This window comes from Nerophis lumbriciformis, linkage group LG35 (genome assembly GCF_033978685.3).
Source record: "Nerophis lumbriciformis linkage group LG35, RoL_Nlum_v2.1, whole genome shotgun sequence".
NCBI classification, from domain to species: Eukaryota; Metazoa; Chordata; class Actinopteri; order Syngnathiformes; family Syngnathidae; genus Nerophis; species Nerophis lumbriciformis.
This window is the reverse complement of record NC_084582.2, coordinates 26,147,778-26,170,867: the sequence shown is the minus strand read 5'-3', so window position 1 is coordinate 26,170,867 and position 23,090 is coordinate 26,147,778. Positions and strand designations below refer to the sequence as shown.

General features: G+C 38.0%; 1 protein-coding gene across 2 annotated transcripts in view; it reads right to left on the bottom strand.

Annotated features, from left to right (window-relative positions):
* Positions 1-23,090, bottom strand: part of LOC133575429 (protein phosphatase 3 catalytic subunit alpha-like) — a 144,095-nt gene that overhangs the window by 10,512 nt on the left and 110,493 nt on the right. The window contains exons 5-13 of one of the 2 annotated variants that reach the window (XM_061928159.2): positions 22,528-22,673; positions 18,903-19,042; positions 15,982-16,059; positions 11,108-11,202; positions 10,864-10,989; positions 4,960-5,037; positions 4,758-4,842; positions 2,132-2,229; positions 1,461-1,508 (exon numbers count right to left, since the gene is read on the bottom strand). In XM_061928159.2, the coding sequence (XP_061784143.1) occupies positions 1,461-1,508; positions 2,132-2,229; positions 4,758-4,842; positions 4,960-5,037; positions 10,864-10,989; positions 11,108-11,202; positions 15,982-16,059; positions 18,903-19,042; positions 22,528-22,673 (894 nt within the window). The remainder of the gene's footprint in view (positions 1-1,460; positions 1,509-2,131; positions 2,230-4,757; positions 4,843-4,959; positions 5,038-10,863; positions 10,990-11,107; positions 11,203-15,981; positions 16,060-18,902; positions 19,043-22,527; positions 22,674-23,090) is intronic. The other variant, XM_061928160.2, reaches the window with a different exon arrangement.

Sequence of the window (23,090 nt, the reverse complement as noted above, 5' to 3'; positions counted from 1 at the left end):
GTTGAGTAGGTAATGTTTGTTTTTTTCACCAAGAGGAAGAAAATGAAGCGTACATACAGTATGTAAGAATAATACGATGACTTCAGCGGGCGTTGGTTATCGGTTGATGCAGTTAGAAAAGCTCTGTGCATTGTGGGTAAGGAGAATCTTTGACCTTATGAGCATACTTGCTAACCTTGAGACCTCCGATTTTGGGAGGTGGGGGCGGGGGTTCTCGGGGGTGGAGCAGGGGCGTGGTTGGGGGCGTGGTTAAGAGGGGAGGACTATATTTGCAGCTAGAATTCACCAAGTCAAGTATTTTATTTATATATATATATATATATATATATATATATATATATATTTATATATATAAGAAATACTTGACTTTCAGTGAATTCTAGCTATATATATATATATATATATATATATAAATAAATAATAAATGATAAATGGGTTGTACTTGTATAGCGCTTTTCTACCTTCAAGGTACTCAAAGCGCTTTGACACTACTTCCACATTTACCCATTCACACACACATTCACACACTGATGGAGGGAGCTGCCATGCAAGGCGCTAACCAGCACCCATCAGGAGCAAGGGTGAAGTGTCTTGCTCAGGACACAACGGACATGACGAGGTTGGTATTAGGTGGGGATTGAACCAGGGACCCTCGGGTCGCGCACGGCCATTCTTCCACTGCGCCACGCATATATATATATATATATATATATATATATATATATATATATATATATATAATTAAGAGAAATACTTGAATTTCAGTGTTCATTTATTTACACATATACACACACATAACACTCATCTACTCATTGTTGAGTTAAGGGTTGAATTGTCCATCCTTGTTCTATTCTCTGTGACTATTTTTCTAACCATGCTGAACACCCTCTCTGATGATGCATTCTGCTTCGTCTCCTTGTTGTGTGCGCAGTTGTGCACTGCACTCTCTAAAAGCCGTAGATGTTAATGTCACATATGCATGTACAGTAGATGGCAGTATTGTCCTGTTTAAGAGTGTCACAACATTGCTGTTTACGGCAGACGAACTGCTTTACGGTAGACGAAAACGTGACTGCTGTAGTTGTGTGTTGTTACCACGCTGGGAGGACGTTAATGAAACTGCCTAACAATAAACCCACATAAGAAACCAAGAACTCGCCCTCGATCATTCTACAGTTATAACGTGATTGGGCAGGCATGCTGTTTATATTGTGGGAAAGCGGACATGAAAACAGACTGTCGACACGTCACTCAGGTCCGCCTGAATTTCGGGAGATTTTCGGGAGAAAATTTGTCTCGAGAGGTTTTCGGGAGAGGCGCTGAATTTCGTGAGTCTCCCGGAAAATCCGGGAGGGTTGGCAAGTATGCTTATGAGTATGGGTGGCCAAGAGTGCAGCCATGCTATCTCACTCTCTCACACACACATACACACACACTCACTGTGAAATGAGTGGTTTTACCTTCGTCATCCTTAACTGTCTCGATGGCTTCAATGGCCTCAATGGTAGCTGAAGGATGGTCAGACAGAGAGAAAGAGGAGGCAACAAGAAAGGGGTGACGGATTCCGAGAGAGAAGAGGAAAGAGGTGAAGGAGAAAAAACGAGTGAAGGCTGAAACATGCTTCTGTGCAGATACACGTCAACATAAAGGCTAAAGAATAACCCTGTTGGCAGAAAAAGACGCCCTGATTGAAAGCATGTTTCAGGCGTAGTCCATGTGAGGCCTGCACAGCAAACACTGAGGCCAAGGCAGGTTAGATAGCACCTGGTGTTAGCAGCAGCTTTGTCCGACTCACACATTGTCTCTTTCGCTCTCTTCTGCAATGCCACGCTTTCCTCTCTTTCACACACCCACACACACACACACACACACACACACGTACACAACCAGCAGGCTGTTAGTATCCTCAGCGCCAGTGAAGAGAGGTGGAAAGAGGGAATGAGTCCATGGGGCGCACGGATGACAGGAGATAAACAGCAGTTTAGGAGGAGAGTTAAGGCAACAAAAGGATGCAAATGTGGGACAAAGCATGTGCTTTGTGGCGTTTGTGTGACTTGGAGGTTAGGTTTGAAAGTCAAACATCTGTGCGTGTGTTTGTGTGTGTGTGTTTGCCACCAAGTAAAAGACTTACCGCTCTGCAGAGTCTGTTTGCCCCCTGACAGCACTCCGCTTGGCAGCATACCTGTAGGGGTCAGTCCCTTCAGGGTCAACACGTTCTCGCTCTCCTCCCTGGGAGTAAGTGTGTATGTGTGTGGCACAGATAGAGACATACAAAAGTGGGTAAGAATATGAGCACATCTGTTTGTTAATTCAGTCATTCCAAGAAAGCGGCAAGAGAAAACAAAGCAGAAGTCAAAAACCGTCAAATAAAAAAATACAAGTTATCAGGGACATGCATTAACGAGGCTTCTTTTTCTTCTGCTGTACTGTATTCAATTATTTTTGAACCTCCTTAATTGTTTCTATTTTTTTAATTATTGGTAACGTTGTCGCACACAGTAATGGAAATGCTCCTGGGCTACATTTAACTGCATACCACATCATGGAATAGTGGAATAACATGGCAACATTTGCTTTTAACTTGCACAAAACTTTGTTATTCGAACTGCTGTCATGTGTGCCTCTAGGATTCTTTATTATTATTATTATTAATATTGTCTTTATCATCATTATTGTTATTATTATAATTTCATGTGGGATCCAGCATCCAATTTTGCACTTAAGCGAAAATGCCGAAATCTACGTCATTAATTTTCACATCAAAATATCACTTTTGCATTGTTAATGAAATATAAAAAAAAAAAATAGGATCCAAATAAAATGTGTTGAACGCTCGACTCGCTGTTCGTCTTGTCTGAACGCCGCACTGTGTTATAGGATGGGGAGACAATCAGGAGCACTTTTTGCTGATATAAATGTTCCTTTTTTTTTTTTCAATGTTCCTCTTTTTTTTTTTCAAAGGGTGCTCACATGCCTGTTTGTTGAAGCAACAAATGTTAGCATTTACATTGATTTGGAATTCTCCCAAAAATGAAATACATGTCAGAACTTCCCGTACATAGTAGCCATCTTGTTATGAGCTAGTTGTAGGATTTTCACAATTTTCATACAACATTAAGCGTCTATGGAAGCTAGAGATGTTACCATGTTACCACTGTAATGTATCCTAGCATGTTAGCTGGTAAGCATTTATTTTTAAAAATAAGGTAAAGCCCAAAATCCACCAAGTACCATGTAGAAGGGCCATTTAAATGTTCCATGGGAACTTTTTTTTATCATTGTTATTATTTACAATATTTGGGAAACATTTAATCAAGTCTGAACAAATCTACCATGAATTGATTTACGTGGACCCCGACTTAAACAAGTTGAAAAACTTATTCGGGTGTTACCATTTAGTGGTCAATTGTACGGAATATAAACTGTACTGTGAAATCTACTAATAAAAGTTTAAATTAATCAATCAATCAATGTTGACCAGCGTATCTGAAAATATTTGGTAGACATTAGAAGTTATAATGTGACAAATAAAACAATCAAAGGACAAGCAGCAATAAATATTTTTCCAGCCTTGGTTTTTTTTGGTGTTTTCTAAAAAAACAAACAAAACGTAACTGCAAAATATTTCTATAGGCCAGAGGTGTCAAATGTATGGCCCGAGGGCGGGATCAGCCCCGCGAACAGGTTTTATCCGGCCTGTGGGATGAGTTGGCTAAGTATAAAAATTAACCTGAAATTTTTGAATGAAAAAAACAGCTGTTCTAAATGTGTCCACTAGATGTCACAATAGCAATTCTTTATATCTTTGTAGATGATGCTACATATATACAAAATAAACCACATGTTAGTACACCAGTTGAGGAAAATGAGCAAACTACATAAACAACATACTGTAATTGGATTTTAATTTTTTTTTTTATCTTGATAGATTGGAAATTAACACCAATGAGTTGATCAATGAACATTATCACATAATTTATTCAGAAAATATAAATAACGACAAACAAAGTATATATAATGATAAATTGCTCCGAAGTATAAGTCGCTCCGGCCGAAAAAGCATAATAAAGAAGGAAAAAAACATATATTAGTCGCACTGGAGTATAAGTCGCATTTTTTGGGCAGATTTATTTGATAAAATCCAACACCAAGAATAGACATTTGAAAGACAATTTAAAACAAATAAAGAATAGTGAACAACAGGCTGAATAAGTGTGCGTTACATGAGGCATAAATAACCAACTGAGAACGTGCCTGGTATGTTAACGTAACATATTATGGTAAGAGTCATTCAAATAACTATAACATATAGAACATGCTATACGTTTACCAAACAATCTGTCACTCCTAATCGCTAAATCCCATGAAATCTTCTTCCTCTGTGTCGCTTCTAAATAATATTATTTGATATTTTACGGTAATGTGTTAATAATTTCACACATAAGTCGCCCCAGAACTATGAAAAAAACTGTGATTTATAATCCAAAAAATACAGTATACTAATAACCGCAACAGGTAATTGTAAAAAAAAACCAACAACATTATGATTTGTACAATTTCAGAATGTGCTTGTTCTATTTTTAAACAAAGAAAACAATCGGAAGTGGTCTTTATTTTTAAGTTATCGTGCCGTGATTTTACCAGTCCGGCCCACTTGGGAGTAGATTTTTCTCCACATGGCCCCCGATCTAAAATGAGTTCGACACCCCTGATATAGGCCTTTTCAAAGTGCTGTGAATGATCACAGGTCAACTCACCGTAGAACTGAAAACATTTTAGCCATCTTCCCGATAGCACGAATCTTGTTCTTAATCACCTCCTTCCTGGCTGCTGCTGCACTGGCTGCAAATGAGATGACAAACCAAAAAAAAACAACCTCAAAACTACTGTGACTGTTAAAATACATGTAGAGTAGTCATGCATGTGATGTGTAACACCACCAATAAGAATGTTCCTTACCGTCATAGATCTCATCGCCATCATTCATGAGCTCATCATCAGAGCAGATACTCAAGACATTGACCAGCATTTCTGTCACTAGGTGAACAATTACAAAAACAAACAATACTTTATTATATCAAACATTATCATTTTGTAAACTTAACTGTAGTTAATGTAAATAGGTAGTTTGATCATGGCACTGAACATTTTCCGAGAAACTGCTAAAGGAGAATCTGAATGAATTGTCTGCTATGTTTAGACACTTCCCTAAAAAGGCATTACAGTCGTTAGATTACATCGTCACTTCATGTACACCTTCAACTTGGAAGAAACTGAAGGAACAGAGTCATGGTTACACTGCAAAAAGGAGCTGACAAAATTATAAGATACAAAGACTAGATTTTAGGAAAAAAAACAAAAAAACTAGTGAAATTATTTGTCCATGCTACAAGTTAATTTAACTTGATAAGACATCCTAAATTAGGATTTCTATATCTCGACTTTTAAAATAGAAATACTTATTTTATTCTAAAAACAAGCATGATTCAACTTACAATTCTTAAATCAAACATACTCGGGATGTTGCAGAATATTTAAAGAAGATTTCCTATGTGGTGAAAACCAAAAAATCTTATTTGAAAAGTTATTTTTTCAATTTTAACCTTTTTAAACTAGTATATGGACAACATATCATGCTAAAATTAAGGTTGTGATGTAAAGTCAATGACTAAAAATAAGCAAATAGCTCTTAAAATTGGGGCGGTATAGCTCGGTTGGTAGAGCGGCCATGCCATCAACCTGAGGGTTGCAGGTATGATCCCCGCTTCCGCCATCCTAGTCACTGCTGTTGTGTCCTTGGGCAAGACACTTTACCCACCTGCTCCCAGTGCCACCCACACTGCTTTAAATGTAACTTAGATATTGGGTTTCACTATGTAAAGCGCTTTGAGTCACTAGAGAAAAGCGCTATATAAATATAATTCACTTCACTAAAACTAGGTAGTTGGGACATTTCTAGAAATAGCATTTTTAACCTTGGCAAGTGGAAAATAATTTGCAGTTTAGAAGATAAAGAAGCTGAGTCATCATGTCTTGAAGTAAATAACAAGACTGGGATGTCCTGGCTGGTCCACAAATATTATAGACTTTTAAAGTACTATAAGTAATCCGGTGTCATCGTAGCAATGACTGATATGTTCTCCTAATTAGAAGCTATTCAAATAAATCTAAAGCTAATGCTAAAACGATGTCATATAGTTATCTGTAAAGATCTTTGTGTGTTTGCTACAACACAAAATCAAGTAAAAGGACCATAACTCAAAGTTTTCTTTGAGTTTTAGCCCAACCTAAAATATCTCTACAAATGAGGATATACTGTACAAGTTAATACAATCATAACCAAGCACCTGGTGAAGGACACAATCCGACCAAGGTGTGAATACCCCTAGTCTCTAATCCTTGAAAGTGCAGGCTAGCCACTTTTTAAGATTAAATAATAGTGTTGTGTTTTGAAGTGACAGATGGATGGAGAACAAACAACCTAGTGAAATAGAATATAATACTGTGCAACAATATTTTTGAAAGACACTATTGGCTGATTTATCAATGCAATACCTGGCTTTACATTATATACACAGTACGTGGACTGTCAGTAGAATGCAAACTTCCTCCAAAGCTAAAATAACTGGGGCTGCGTTTGTTTGTTCATGGAGGATGAACACCTAAGAATGAGGTGTTGCCATCAGGATTCTGGGGGACGGACTGTTCCATTGACACCACAGCAGTAAATTGCTGTATCTGCACATGCATTAGACATACTATTTATTCAGATCCTCACCAAATTCTCACAGTTTTTACCAATGCATCGCCCCTCTTTAGAATTTTGATGAAATTGTAAACTGCCTTACAATTACTGTGGCAGGCAAGTGCAAAACCACATTAGACTGTTAAACACTTTTACATCGCATGAAACCTCTAAAAGCCTCTAAAGCAGTGGTTCTTAACCTTGTTGGAGGTACCGATCCCCATTAGTTTCATATGCGCATTCACTGAACCCTTCTTTAGTGGAAAATAAAATGTTTTTTTTCCAAATTCAAGACAAAGTTATATGTTTTTGGTAACACTTTAGTATGGGGAACATATTCTAAGTACCGTATTTTCCGCACTATAAGCCGCGCCTAAAAACCACAAATTTTCTCAAAAGCTGACAGTGCGGCTTATAACCCGGTGCGCCTTATATATGGATTAATATTAATATTCATTTTCATAAAGTTTAGGTCTCGCAACTCCGGTAAACAGCCGCCATCTTTTTTCCCCGTAGAAGAGGAAGCGCTTCTTCTTCTACGGTAAGCAACCACCAAGGTAAGCACCCGCCCCCATAGAAGAGGAAGCGCTTCTTCTTCTACTGTAAGCAACCACCCGCCCCCGTAGAAGAAGAAGCGCGCGGATATTACGTTTCATTTAATTTGTGTGTTTACGTCTGTAAAGACCACAAAATGGCTCCTATTAAGAGACACGCGTACAACGCAGAATTCAAACTCAAGGCAATAAGTCACGCAGTAGAACACGGAAATAGAGCAGCAGCGAGAGAATTGAACATAAATGAATCAATGGTGCGTAGGTAGAGGAAGCAACAAGATGACCTGCGCCACTAAGACAGGGAGACAGCGCCGGACAACATACGCCAACATCTGCCAGTGGATTGTAAATGCCTGAGCGGATATATCGGTCTCAACTGTGGTCCGAGCTTTCCGGAAGGCAGGATTCATGGAACTGCTGGAAAAACAACAGCAACATTGACTCTGATGACTTCGACGAGACGGAGCCGGCCATTTTGGATGCCGTTTTCGCCCAACTTTTTAATTCAGACACTGAAGAAGAATTCGAGGGATTTATGGATGAGGAATAACTTCAGAAAGTGGGCTTTAAATGTTTATTTTGTGTGTTGTGTGACATTAACGTTCGAGCAACGTTGAATTATTAATGTTGCGATTGCTCTGCACTAATTTGAGTGTTACTATTTTTGTGATTGCACATTTGCACATTACATTTTGGGGGTGAACAGAGTTGTTAGAACGCTGGTTTGTAATATATTATTAAAGTTTGACTGACCTATCTGACTGTTTTTTTGACATTCCCTTTAGCGCAGGGTAGGCGCGGCTTATAACCCGGGGCGGCTTATAGGTGGACAAAGTTTTGAAATATGCCATTCATTGAAGGTGCGGCTAATAACCCGGGGCGGCTTATAGTGCGGAAAATACGGTAACAAAGACTTAATTTAGAGTTATTTGGTTAGGGTTAGGGTTAGGGTTAGGGTCAGGGTCAGGGTTAGATGATTAGGGTTGTAACAAGGCCATGCCGAATAAGGCATTAATAAGTACTTAATAATGACTAGTTAAGAGTCAATATGTTACTAATTTGCATGTTAATAAGCAACTAATTAATGGTGAATATGTTCCCCATACTAAAGTGTTACCATGTTTTTTACTGGTGCACAAAATGAACCGTGCATGAACATCACCTTGTTCAAACAACAAAACCAACACAGTGCATAAACTCAAACCAAATTACACACCTGCAAATCAGTCTGACTTCTGCTGTTGCCGTATCCGTAATACGCCGATAGGGAGAAGTTTTTATTTACACGATGAGTCGGGTGTGTCTTGACCTCCGCCAAACCCCTGAGGCCGACTCACCGAACCCCGAGTGTTCGATCGAACCCAGGTTAAGAACCACTGCTCTAAAGTATCATTATTGTAACATTTTAAGTAAGTATAATATTTTGGATTTAGATAATTATTAATTCATGGATGCTTGCATCATCTTTAGAGTTCTAAATAAACTTGCTCCCCCTCCCTTGATAGCTTTTATTAATAAAAACAATAGCAGTCAAGTAAACACCAGAGCAGTGACCAGAGGGGACTGCAACGTACAAAGGCGCAGGACTAAATTTGGCCAAATGGTGGGGTCTACCAGAGGCATACAGTCATGGAACAGGCTGCCAGCCCATGTCAGAAACTGTGACACCTAACATTTAAAACTGCACTGAAACACTGGTTGAAAACTAATCAGACATGCACGCACAATTAGATTATTCACTTGTTTTGTTTGTTTGTTGTTTGTTTTATTTCTTTGACCATGGTCTGTGTTTTTGGTATGCTGGTAATGTGTAATATCTTGTGATTTATGTATTATTTTGTATCATGACCTGTTGAATGTTTACTGTATTAACCTGCCTGAGGACAACGGATGAAAATGAGCTATTGTGCTAACTCCGGCATATTTACATTGTTGCTCTATGTTGATGAATATGCACAGAGGTGGGTAGTAACGCGCTACATTTACTTCGTTACATCTACTTGAGTAACTTTTGGGATAAATTGTACTTCTAAGAGTAGTTTTAATGCAACATACTTTTACTTTTACTTGAGTATATTTATAGAGAAGAAACGCTACTTTTAATCCGCTCCATTTATCTACGTTCATCTCGCTACTCGCTACTGATTTTTATCGATCTGTTAATGCACGCTTTGTTTGTTTTGGTTTGTCAGACAGACCTTCAAAGTAGGATCTATCGCATGCCTGCATTTCACCAATCAAATACAGTCACTGGTGACGTTTGACTCCGTTTCACCAATCAAACAGAGCCAGGCGGTCACATGACATAAAGTTTCAGCGGCAAAACAACAACAAGCTTAAGCTTACATGAACTCAACGTCAAATTTGAGGAAGCATATCGCGGTAAGTAACGTTAGTAGATATTTTGGCTGTCACCGTAGGCTGATGTTAGCTTCCCTGCTATGAATCACTGTCAAATGTACATCGTGTGGGGACATTTATTAACGCACTGCAGCCTCATAGACACGCACAGTCGCACACACACTCACGCATGCATACAAACACGAATCAGAAGTGCACAGTGTGTTCTCAGGTGCAGCCCACACCTATCAGTTTATGGTTTGCGTAAAGGCTAACTTGTTATTTTCCTTTGTAATCTCTGCCTACTGAGCCTATGGTGCTGTTAAGTTATTGTGGCTCAATTTGCCTTAATTTTTTTTATGTTAATGTATTATTATTTAATATATATATTATTGTTTTAGTTGCTTAAGAGATATTCCTGGCTCTGAATTTGCTCATTGCCATTTTTATGTTTTTGTGCATTATTTGTTGCCGTCATCATTAAACAAACAGGTTACTCATCAGTTACTCAGTACTTGAGTAGTTTTTTCACAACATACTTTTTACTTTTACTCAAGTAAATATTTGGGTGACTACTCCTTACTTTTACTTGAGTAATACATCTCTAAAGTAACAGTACTCTTACTTGAGTACAATTTCTGGCTACTCTACCCACCTCTGAAAATGCATTGTCCTAAAACAAATAAATAAATAAACAAATGTACATTACAAAAAAAAAGATAAGATTTTCAAACCAAAAAGAGAATGTAAAGTGCTATTTGAGCACCGCATCATTTCAAAAGTACCGATTAGGTTCTAATATCGCCGGTTAAAATGTAAACGATACCCATCGCTGCTGGCTAGCGGAAGCAACTTAAGAGCAATATTTTGTTAGAAATGTTGAAAGATAAGATTTGTAGTTGATGGACCGACTTGTTTTCAAATATTTCATGTCTTTGTGCAACACACATTAAATTGCTATTTTACATTAACATCACGTTAGAACTGCGTTCCTGTCAATCCCGGATTTGGTAGAGTCACTTTCCGGTTCTTGTGATCGTTTATTTGTGTCACCTTTTGTTGTTTTTTGAGCATTTCTCGGCCAAAATGACTGCTATGAAAAAAGACATTAAAGAAGGTAGCTAGGGGTGACCGAAAACATTTGCAAAGTAAGTAAGAACTGTTCCCACCCTAATTCAGTCAATGAAAATAACGTCGTTGCAAAGCGTGTGTTGTGCATGATACCCTTTTCCCCCACAAAAGGTAGCGACCAGGTGAAGACGTCCATGAAGTTAGGCAGCCAGTATGGGTGAGGAGAGCAATTGAACTGACGGATGTTCATGACGTTGTTCTCGTATTTCAGCACCGCCGCTGGAAACACACAGACACTTTGTCTAATCATTGTGTTATTGTTTTTTTTTATCAATCCAATCGATTTTTAGTTGTTTGTTGCAGAAAATGAATGCCAGTAACATAATGCTAGTGTTACCTTTGTTATTATAGACATCCAGGTAGTTTGGAGCAGAGAAGATGGTGATGAGTGACGGAAAACCCGTTGTCTGACTCTTTCTGTACATGCGGTACCTGTGGGAGTTTTCGTAGAACGGGTTAGAGTTGCACACACGAGCCAAGTAAACAGCTGATGACTGACACTAATGTTACTAATGGCTTCACCAAATAGCACTGAGAAGAGTGCTGGCTTAATTGCCGCACTACATTGAGAGGATAACAGATGTCAGGGATGGATTATGGGTCAGAGGGAATGTTTTGACCCTGTACCTTTTTTTTATTCATGAAGGGTGGAAACCCTTTACGACTGTGGATCTTCAGTCTGACATAAACATAAAGTATCATGCAAGCTTGACGGCCTTGTTTACAGAAGGCATTTTCACAACGTAAAATGTAAACACACAATCAAAGGGCGGCGAAGTTGCACCATTTGAAGATCAACCAAAATCTTCTGGAAAAGTACACCTCTAAATTTTGAGATTAAACCGCCGTTGAACGAGATTTGCTGAGGGTTCGCAAGATATATGTCGAAAAAGTCACCTCCACGTGTGTTTTCCTTTTTCTGATGAAAAAGAAGGAACATGTGATGACAACCATAGAACAGAAAAGTGGGATTTTAGAATGTTACAGTAGTATAGCTGTAATAATTTTGTTTTATTTACAGAAATAAACCACCAAAGTGGTGGTGTCTGCTCTGTCTTCCACAAGTTGCACACATTCTACTGTCATGATCCATGTCTCGGATCATGTTTTATGTTCTGTTAGTTTTGGACTTCATAGTTCCCTTTTTTTGTACACCCTTGTTTGTTTTAGTTACCATGGTTACTTATTATTTCCACCTGCCTCTAATTAGTGTTCGCCCGCTCACCTGCTGCCCGAGCACTAATCAGAGGCATTATTTAAACCTGCCTTGCCCTCCAGTCAGTGCTGGAGTATTGTTTGTTGTATGCTATGGACTCCCTGTTTCATGCAATGCTCTGTTCATGCTTGTTTTCTGGAGATACCATAGTTCATGCTGATGATTTCATGCTTAGTTCATGCTGCTCGTGCCTTGCCAAGTAAGTTTTGTTTATTTATGCCACAGTCAGCGACTTTTTGTTTCATGTCCATAGTTCAGGCTAAGTGTTAGCTTTTGTTTCCTGCGTTAAGTTGTGCCTTCGCCTTGTGCACCTTTTTGTTTTCACCTTATTTTGAACATTAAAACCATGTTTTCTTGTACACCGCCTGTCATCTCTGCATCTTGGGGTTCGTCACCGCCACATCATGGCATCTACATGCTCTGTGTATGTTTTACGCTTAAAAAGTGTATGTCCATCTTAGACATTCATTTATTTTCCAACACATTTACTCCCGCACTTTAAGAGCATGTGTGAATTGTTGAGAGCGATCTATAGTGCTAATTTCTGTAAGTACATAAAAGACACTGACAGATTATCATCACACTTCAACATCTCTAACTGTAAATGCTGCCTCTTGGATAGGTTGGCATTCCAAATGAAAATCTCATCTTAATTATCTTACCGGTACTCTGGATAAATAAAGCTTGAAAATATAATTGCATGTAAACTAGGACGTGAGGAAGCTAAATGTCTATATACTATATACCACTATTCCTATACTATAGTGCCCAGAAGACTTTGCGCCATAAACAGGAACAGGAAGTAGGTCTGAACTGCGTGGCGTCGTTAGGCCTATTTTATGGGGCTGAAACCCCCTAAATGTTCTTTCCACCAGAACCTCCTCTGTATTGAGGTCAACTCTGTAGTGCTGCGCAAGTTCGTTTACACTGCTGTCATCTGTGCAACGTTTCCCTGTTTGCAAGTTGCCAGCTCGCTTTTGCATGCAACAACACTGTCCTTATGTCCTATGATGACTAAAGCTTTCTTACACTTTCACTTTCAACTATTTAGATGTATTCAGTGTTTGTTGTGTAATTCTAATACAGTGCCAAAAAGTTGTGAGTGAAAAGATTTTGCAAGTGCAAAAATGTTTTGCTCTCGTGCTTCACACACTCACAGGAGCCTCTTGCCTGTTCTTCAAACCTGGTGACGCCCCCGATTGCGTCATTTGAGTGATAAAGAGTTGACATGAAGAGATATCTCTATTTTCCTTGTATTGAGTAAATTCATGTTTTTTGTGGAGCTTTTCATGAAACAACTATCCTGCCGATGTGTGTTGCAATTAAATCGTTTCTAATAACCAAAATTAATCAATTTGAAAAATACAAATCTATTACAAAAATGTTATTTTGTACACATTTTTCAGTAAAAACAGATAACTCGAAACAATGGGTTTTTTTTGCAAAAACAGACTCATCCTATATGGTGCCAGCTTGGCCTTAACAATGAGCGAAAACATCCGTTTTTATAGGGGAATGCTTATTCCATCACTGTAATTAATTAATTAATTGATTAATTTTAGCCAAACATACACTTTTTTTTAGGTGATCCCTGGACAGGAAGGTCCAGGGTTTACATTGACCGTTGCATTATGACATCATTACATTGACAGCTGCATCACAAGACAACAACAGCAGAGCAAACATTTTTATTTATTTATTTTTTGCTGCAGCTGTAACACATATTGTAATATTGTACATGGTGATTGGGATTTGTTATATATTTTATATATTATATAAAAATATTTTAAAATAATATAATATATCAGTATATATTATATACTGTATATATAATTTGTAAATATTACCTATATGTTATATTTTGTATTGTACTATGGTACATTTTTTGTTTACTTAATACCTGCATTATTTTTTCCATCCTTACCCTTTCCACCCTTTGAAACTGAGCTACTGTGTGCAACAATTTCCCTTGTGGATCAATAAAGTTTGTCTAAGTCTAAACACACGATTCAGTTCATCATTGGAGAGCGTAGTGACTAAACACGTATCCTGTAAATTATGTACACAGGCAACAGACGGCATTTTCCCACCGCACTGTGTCGACCTTTCTTGCTCTCGCGGACTCCTCAGATTTTTTAGGATAGCGTTTATTTTTTTGCCAAGCGGGCGAGGGTACCACACGCTCACCGATTTCATCAACGTTACTCATTATTGATGCTTTAATAGGTTACAATCACGGCAAAACTGACATGAAGCGAGCAAAAAATGAGCACTGATATTGGATGATGCCATCAGATTGGTCCTGGTGGATTTGTCTGTTTGTGCTAGAAAGACAGCAGGGCGCTTGTCAGTTTCACAATCAGAATAGTTTTATTGCCATTGTTTGAGAACGGGTTCACAAAGTAGGAATTTTTCTTGGTACAATTGTGCAACGTAAAAACACGTATAACACAGAATAGTTAATAAAAATGAGCTATAAAAACTTTAAAAACTGTAAGGCGATATTAAGGGCATGCATTAAAAAAAAAATAAAAAAAACGTAAAGTACCGTATTTTTCGGACTATAAGTCGCAGTTTTTTCATAGTTTGGCCGGGGGTGCGACTTATACTCAGGAGCGACTTATGTGTGAAATGATTAACACATTACCGTAAAATATCAAATAATATTATTTAGCCCATTCACGTAAGAGACTAGACGTATAAAATTTCATGGTATTTAGCGATTAGGAGTGACAGATTGTTTGGTAAACGTATAGCATGTTCTATATGTTATAGTTATTTGAATGACTCTTACCATAATATGTTACGTTAACATACCAGGCACGTTCTCAGTTGGTTATTTATGCCTCATAAAACGTACACTTATTCAGCCTGTTGTTCACTATTCTTTATTTATTTTAAATTACCTTTCAAATGTCTATTCTTGGTGTTGGCTTTTATCAAATACATTTCCCCCAAAAATGCAACTTATATTCCAGTGCGACTTATATATGTTTTTTTCCTTCTTTACTATGCATTTTCGGCCGGTGCGACTTATACTCCGGAGCGACTTATACTCCGAAAAATACGATAAGTAAAACAGAATATTCAACAGTGAAATGCCAAAGATAAGTTACTTTTGCAAAAAATTAGATTTTACCTCCTGGTATGGAATGGTGTTAACCACTGGTTCTCAAACTTTTTTCACCAAGTACCACCTCAGAAAAAACTTGGCTCTCCAAGTACCACCATAATGACAAACAATAAAATACAGTAGCGTTGTAGGCCCAAGTATTCATTAAAACAAGCCAGTGGTTTTATTTAACAGGTATATTCAATATTTTTGGCCACTTACACGCAGTTTGAACAGTAACACCATATTTAAATCTGGGAAAATAAAAACGCTGTACTTTAATCAAGTGATTCCTTGGTGTAAATTGTTTAGTGGCGTTTATCGGTTTTTGTGCCTTAACTCTTCATATATTTTTACACTTTGCTGGTCCTGCTTCGTCTACACAAGAAACAAACATAAGTATTGATTTGACAATTGACTTGTGCGTTTGAGTGCTGCTCAGAGACAAATTTGATTGGCGAAGATTCGCGGAGATTGGCTCAATTTTGCGGGAATTGGCGCGACCAAATTCCTGGAGTAACTGACTTGCCAACTCTCCATTATTCCCGACCAAAAAACTACAGCCTTGCTTTTCTGTCCTCCTGTTTAAATAGTTTCCCCTAAATTTTTCGCATTTTAAACTTTCATCCAAAAATAGCAACTTTCTGGTTCTGCAGGTGACAAAGATGACTTATCCCCGCTTGAGTCACAGCAATCTGCGAGGGCAATGCTTCCCCAGAATCATAATTGCCCATTTGTTTGTAATCCTCAACCGACAACACATCCGATGGAGAGGTTTACACGGTATTCTCTCACTAGAACAAAATGTCTGGGTGCGTTCATTTGAAGGGTACAGCCTGTAAATGAAAACAAAGGTTAGGCTGTTCTCAGCACGTCAGCTTACCCAGCATCCTGTGCTTCGTGTGCTCGGATGATGGAAAGCAGGTTGTTTGTTTGTAGAAACTCACACACTGCTGGGTAACTGGGAGAGGGGAACAAAAGCCGAGGTGTAAAAGAGCATCAGTCAATCTGAATGAAGACATAACCATAAAACACAATACATCATTTGCATATGTTAAAGCTGCTTAAGGGAATGAGACTGAGCTGCTCGGTCATTCCTGATTGCCAGCAGGGGCCGTGAGTGAGCTCGAGTAGGCATAGTACTGGACACAGTGATGTGTCAATACAACTCATTCTCACAAACCAAAAAATCCCAGATATTACATGAATAAAAAACAACTTATACCAAAAAAAACAACTGCCGTATCTAAACAGTCATCTCTCTTTAAACCTCAGCCTGTCTCTTTACATTTCTCCATTTGGACAGTTTTATGTGCATCTTTTTTATCTTCTTATCCTCACCACCGCACTCCCTCTTCTCTCACTGTATCTTAATATCACTCTGTAACTGGCAAGAGTAGCCAGTCGTCATAGCAACAGAACCGCGCAGCATCCCCAGGGATTGTGGGATATCGTTTCATGCCGAAACAGAACTGTGTGTATGTGTTTGCGCATGGACGCGCTGTGTTTACGTGTTTGATCTCATAACTGTGTGTGTGTGTGTTTGTGTGTGTGTGGGTGTGTGTGTGTGTGTGTGCGCGCGCGAGTGTGTGTGAACTAGCCAAGATGTTATGTCTGTAGCAGTAATCCTAGTGATGGTTATTAGATTAGAAGGCATCTTGTCATCGCTAGTGTCCCAAAGTAATAGTGTTGGTCCACCTAAAACTTATTGGATTTTTTTTTTTTTTTTTTTTTAATTAATCGGAATGGCGTGGCGAAGTTGGTAGAGTGGCCGTGCCAGCAATCAGAGGGTTGCTGGTTACTGGGGTTCAATCCCCACCTTCTACCATCCTAGTCACGTCCGTTGTGTCCTTGGGCAAGACACATCACCCCTTGCTCCTGATGGTTGCTGGTTAGCGCCTTGCATGGCAGCTCCCGCCATCAGTGTGTGAATGTGTGTGTGAATGGGTGAATGTGGAAATACTGTCAAAGCGCTTTGAGTACCTTGAAGGTAGAAAAGCGCTATACAAGTATAACCCATTTATCATTTATTATTAATCAATCCCACAAAATAATACACAATAAAACAATTCCAATTCTAAAACCAAACCCGACCCAGCAACATTCAGAATAGCAATCGACAGAGCAATTGAGAAGACACAAAACAATGACACAAAACAATCCAAAAGTAGTCAAACAAAAATGAATAATATCAAAAACAGTATCAATAGTAATAACAATTTCAACATAGCGGTGATTAAAAATCCCTCGTTGACATTATCATTACAGACATTTATAAAAAAGAAAAACATAAAAAAGAAAAGAAAAGAGCAATAGTGTCACAGTGGCTTACACTTGCATCGCATCTCATAAGCTTGACAACACATTGTGACAAATATTTTCCACAAAGATAAAATAAGTCATATTTTTGGTTCATTTAATAGTTAAAACAAATTTTAATAATGGATCCCATATTCTAGGGATGTCCGATAATGGCTTTTTGCCGATATCCGATATTCCGATATTGTCCAACTCTTTAATTACCGATACCGATATCAACCGATATATACAGTCGTGGAATTAACACATTATTATGCCTAATTTGGACAACCAGGTATGGTGAAGATAAGGTACTTTAAAAAAAATAAAATACAATAAAATAAGATAAATAAATTAAAAACACTTTCTTGAATAAAAAAGAAAATAAAACAATATAAAAACAGTTAACGTATTTTCCGGAGTATAAGTCGCACAGGAGTATAAGTCGCACCTGCCGAAAATGCATAATAAAGAAGGAAAAAAACATATATAAGTCGCACTGGAGCCCGGCCAATCTATGAAAAAAACTGCGACTTATAGTCCGAAAAATACGGTACATAGAAACTAGTAATTAATGAAAATTAGTAAAATTAACTGTTAAAGGTTAGTACTATTAGTGGACAATCATGTGTGCTTACGGACTGTATCCCTTGCAGACTGTATTGATATATATTGATATATAATGTAGGAACCAGAATATTAATAACAGAAAGAAACAACCCTTTTGTGTGAATGAGTGTAAATGGGGGAGGGAGGTTTTTTGGGTTGGTGCACTAATTGTAAGTGTATCTTGTGTTTTTTTATGTTGATTTCATTAAAAAAAAAACAATAAATACATTTTTTTTTTTAAAACGATACCCATAATAAAAAAAACGATACAGATAATTTCCGACATTACATTTTAACGCATTTATCGTATATTCCAATATATGACTCATTATTATCTAAACTAAATGCAGTTTTTTTCTACTGATATCATCTCCATAGGTTGTGTGTACCAGTCAGTATGAGTTGGACTATCAACAGCTATCCATTTTTTTTTAATATTACCCTTTTTGTTATGATGCATATTGAAAGAAATGCAATTTTACTCTTTGATGACACGCTACTATATTGATGCAGATCACCAAGAATACAAGTTTGCAGTGTCATTGGGATGTTTATATTTAGGAATGTGATTGCTTCTTTCGTTGTTTTCAACCATAGCTCTTTTATTCTCTGACATTCCCACAATAAATGAACAAGAGTTCCCTCAGCTGCCCGACACTTCATACATAATTTGCTATCTACTGCACCCATTTTAAACTGCTGAGAAGATGTAAAGTACAATCTATCCAAGATCTTAAATTGACTCAGCTTATCTTTATTTTACTTTTTGTAAATTCAAGTCGTATTACTTTCACAAAATGTCATGACGCACACCTTTGAGAGTCGGTTATATTACGCTTTGCATGTGCCGTGCAGAACTATTGCGTACGCCCCATTGTGAGGTCACTTGGTTTTTACCTGTAGAAATAAGAGCAGCCTCTGACTGTGTTGTGTCCAAAGTACTCTTGGGTCTTCTCATTGCCAAAGTCTTCAAGGGGGTCTGCCCACAACAAGTCACACATGGGCCCAAACGCCGGAGGCTCCTTGAATCGGTCCAACTGGGACAAACAATGGACACACACAATAGACACTAGACAAAAGTGTTACGGCTTGCGAGGAATACACCGAGAAAGCAGACGCACCAGCACATGTCATTTCAAACAGAGGAAAGAAAAGCAAACACATCACGCATACACACATACACTACATCATCGCCATGGCAACTCCCACCACACAGGAGGGAGAGGATGTCACACCAGCAGATTCACCATGGAAACACTGTCATTAAATGAGGAAGTGTGTGTTCTCTCCATGTTTTTTGTACGGTGTATTTTATTCAGGATATAGTATGTGTGGGGTTTATTCATTAGTTCTTACCAGACATCGAAATACAGTCGTGGTCAAAAGTTGACATACACTTGTAAAGAACATAATGTCATGGCTGTCTTGAGTTTCCAATCATTTCTACAACTCTTATTTTTTTGTGATAGAGTGATTGGAGCACATACTTGTTGGTCACAAAAAACATTCATGAAGTTTGGTTCTTTTATGAATTTATTTATGGGTCTACTGAAAATGTGACCGAATCCTGGGATTAAAGGCCTCACTTTTTCTCCTCCAAACATATTGCTGGGTATTGTGACCAAACTGCTTAATTTTTGTTTCATCTGACCACAGAACTTTCCTCCATAAGGTCTTATCTTTGTCCATGTGATGTCAGATGAAGCAAAAATGTATCTGTTTGGCCACAATACCCAGCAATATGTTTGGAGGAGAAAAGGGGAGGCCTTTAATCCAAGGAACAGCAATCCTTACTGTCAGGCATGGTGGTGGTAGTGTTATGCTCTGGGCCTGTTTTGCTGCCAATGGGACTGGTGCTTTACAGAGAGTAAATGGGACAATGAAAAAGGAGGATTACCTCCAAATTCTTCAGGACAACCTAAAATTATCAGTCTTGGGCGCAGTTGGGTGTTCCAACAGGACAATGACCCCAAACACACGTCAAAAGTGGTAAAGGAATGGCTACATCAGGCTAGAATTAAGGTTTTAGAATGGAAAGAAATAAATCCATGTCAGAAAACCAACAAATTTAGCTGAACTGCACCGATTTTGTCAATAAGAGTGGTCAAACATTCAACCAGAAGCTTGCCAGAAGCTTGTGGATGGCTACCAAAAGCGCCTTTTTGCAGTGAAACTTGCCAAGGGACATGCAACCAAATATTAACATTGCTGTATGTATACTTTTGACCCAGCAGATTTAGTCACATTTTCAGTAGACCCATAATAAATTCATAAAAGAACCAAACTTCATGAATGTTTTTTGTGACCAACAAGTATGTGCTCCAATCACTCTATCACAAAAAAATAAGAGTTGTAGAAATTATTGGAAACTCAAGACAGCCATGACATTATGTTCTTTACAAGTGTATGTAAACTTTTGACCACGACTGTATAGACATCAAAATATGTTCTGAAATACTGCACTTTAATAAGAGTTTGATATTGATCTTCTTTTTTTTTAGTTCAAAATTACCTTAATTATTTTTGTGTAAAAAGTAAGTTTCTTTTTTATTGCTGTTAATTGGTTCCAATAAATTAATTTCCATAAATTCATTATAATTCCATAGCTAGAGCATAAAAAACTGTGTACCACCTTCTAAATGCATCTAACGGTATTATGAGAGCCCCCTAGATTATTCTAGTCCAGGGGTCGGCAACCCAAAATGTTGAAAGAGCCATATTGGACCAAAAATACAAAAACAAATCTGTCTGGAGCCGCAAAAAATGAAAAGCCATACTACATACAGATAGTGTGTCATGAGATATAAATTGAATTAAGAGGACTTAAAGGAAACTAAATGACCTCAAATATAGCTACAAATTAGGCATAATCATGCAATATGTACATATAGCTAGCCTAAATAGCATGTTAGTATTGATTAGCTTGCAGTCATGCAGTGACCAAATATGTCTGATTAGCACTCCACACAAGTCAATAACATCAACAAAACTCACCTTTCATGCACAACGTTAAAAGTTTGGTGGACAAAATGAGACAGAAAAAGAAGTGGCATAAAACACGTCCTAGAAAGTCGGAGAAAGATATACATGTAAACAAACTACGGTGAGTTCAAGGACCGCCAAAATTAGTAGGACAAAGCGGCGCTAGCCAAATACTCTAATCAGTGAAGCATGTTTAATATAAACAGTGTGCTTTGTAACAATTAGGGAGGCTTGTGTCATGTTTGTCCTCCTACAGAAACCATATTAAAACAAAAAATAATGTTTTTTCCCCCTCATCTTTTGCCATTTTTCCTAAATTTTTTAAAAAGCTTCAGAGAGCCACTAGGGCGGCGCTAAAGAGCCGCAGCATGCGGCTCTAGAGCCGCGGGTTGCCGACCCCTGTTCTAACCCATTAAATGAAGTTCATAATGCAGGAAGTTGAATGATGCGGACATGTTTGTTACCGGACACTTTCTAATATGCTTCTGCCTCGGAGACTTTTTACCTGTAAGTGATATGCAACTATAAATATTTGATACTTGTTTACATTAACAAATGTTGTGTTTTAGACTGCAGTGTTGTTCAATCAGGGACACTTATTACGCATGTCTAGCTCGTGTGGTATTGTGTGCTTAGCTGTTGTGTAGCTGCTAGCTCGAAGTATAAATGACTTGACTAAATTACAAGAAAATACCAACCTTGTGTGCTTTTTGGAGGACAATTAGATGTTAACTGGCTGCCCAACTTTGCACAAATAAACATGTTACAGGACTGCTTGTAGCGGCGATTATATCGGAGATTTTAGATGCAAGCCAATATCATCCGATGCAATTTTTTATTTTTTTTTTGCTGATATTGAACCGATATAAATAATAATGGATATTTACTTATTTTTAGAATGTGATGGGGACCAATAATAAACCAGCTGTGAGCCAAAAATGTCCCCACGGCCACACTTTGGACACAGCTGCTGCTGTAGTATCATCTTTAGTCGTAGCTATAATTCAACCTATCTGCAAACTCGGCAATGTTCTTTTTATAAATTACTTGTGATTATCCTTCAAAATGAATGCAGCAAATATATTTTGCATAGCTTCAAAGTGAGCAGATGATACTGTGCATAAAACATGACAATTATGCATATACCGAATTCATCATGAAGTACTTTCATACTATCAGAAATGTAAATGAAATGTTATACAAAAAAATGAGTACACTTCTGCCAAGACTTATGATAGTCTGGCTCTGTCAGAACCCAGCAACGCAACAACTCACAAAGAGATCATTTGATGCATGACGACATCTGGTGTGACGCATGAAATGCAACATCACAACAGGACAGGATGATGACTAATGACTGTCAGTGCATTTTGTGCATTCGCGCTAACGCAGGTGCCTTCCTGCCTCCGCCTCAGCCATCATTAAGTCCCTCAACAGTTCAACGGCACTATAGCCCCTCATTTGATGATTCAATTCCTGTCTTTTTTCTTGAAAATTGCAAGATTTGACACAATAAGGCAGAGTCAGGTTGTGTGTGTACCTTCTTGATGTCATCTAGTGTGTGGATCTCTGGTGAAAGGCCTCCATGCACACAGAGAAACTGCTGGTTCATCAGGGCTGCTAGAGGCAGGCAGTCAAACGCCTCCATGCAGGAATCATACACCTGCTCCGAATACTTGATCTTACCTGGAGGTCATTTGGAGAAAAAAAGAATTGTGTTTTTTTTAAGTAATACTTTTTCTCCGTCGTCACACTTAAAGGGGTCCTATTCTGATCACTTCAGGGGCTTTTAAACTGATAATGATTCCCAGTGAGGCACTATAATAAGTTGTTTTTATTTAAACACTCCATAAATTTCAAGTTGTGTACCGGGTAAATCTGCATTCTTCTCCTCTTGGGCTAAACTCTTGTATTCGGCAGTCTGCTCTACCGACCACACCCACTCAGTAGGGATGGGCGATATGGTCTAAAATCTATATTGTGATATTGTGAGATTACCTATATATATATATATATATATATATATATATATATATATATATATATATATATATATATATATATATATATATTATTTAGTATATAAATGACAAAAGAAGCATT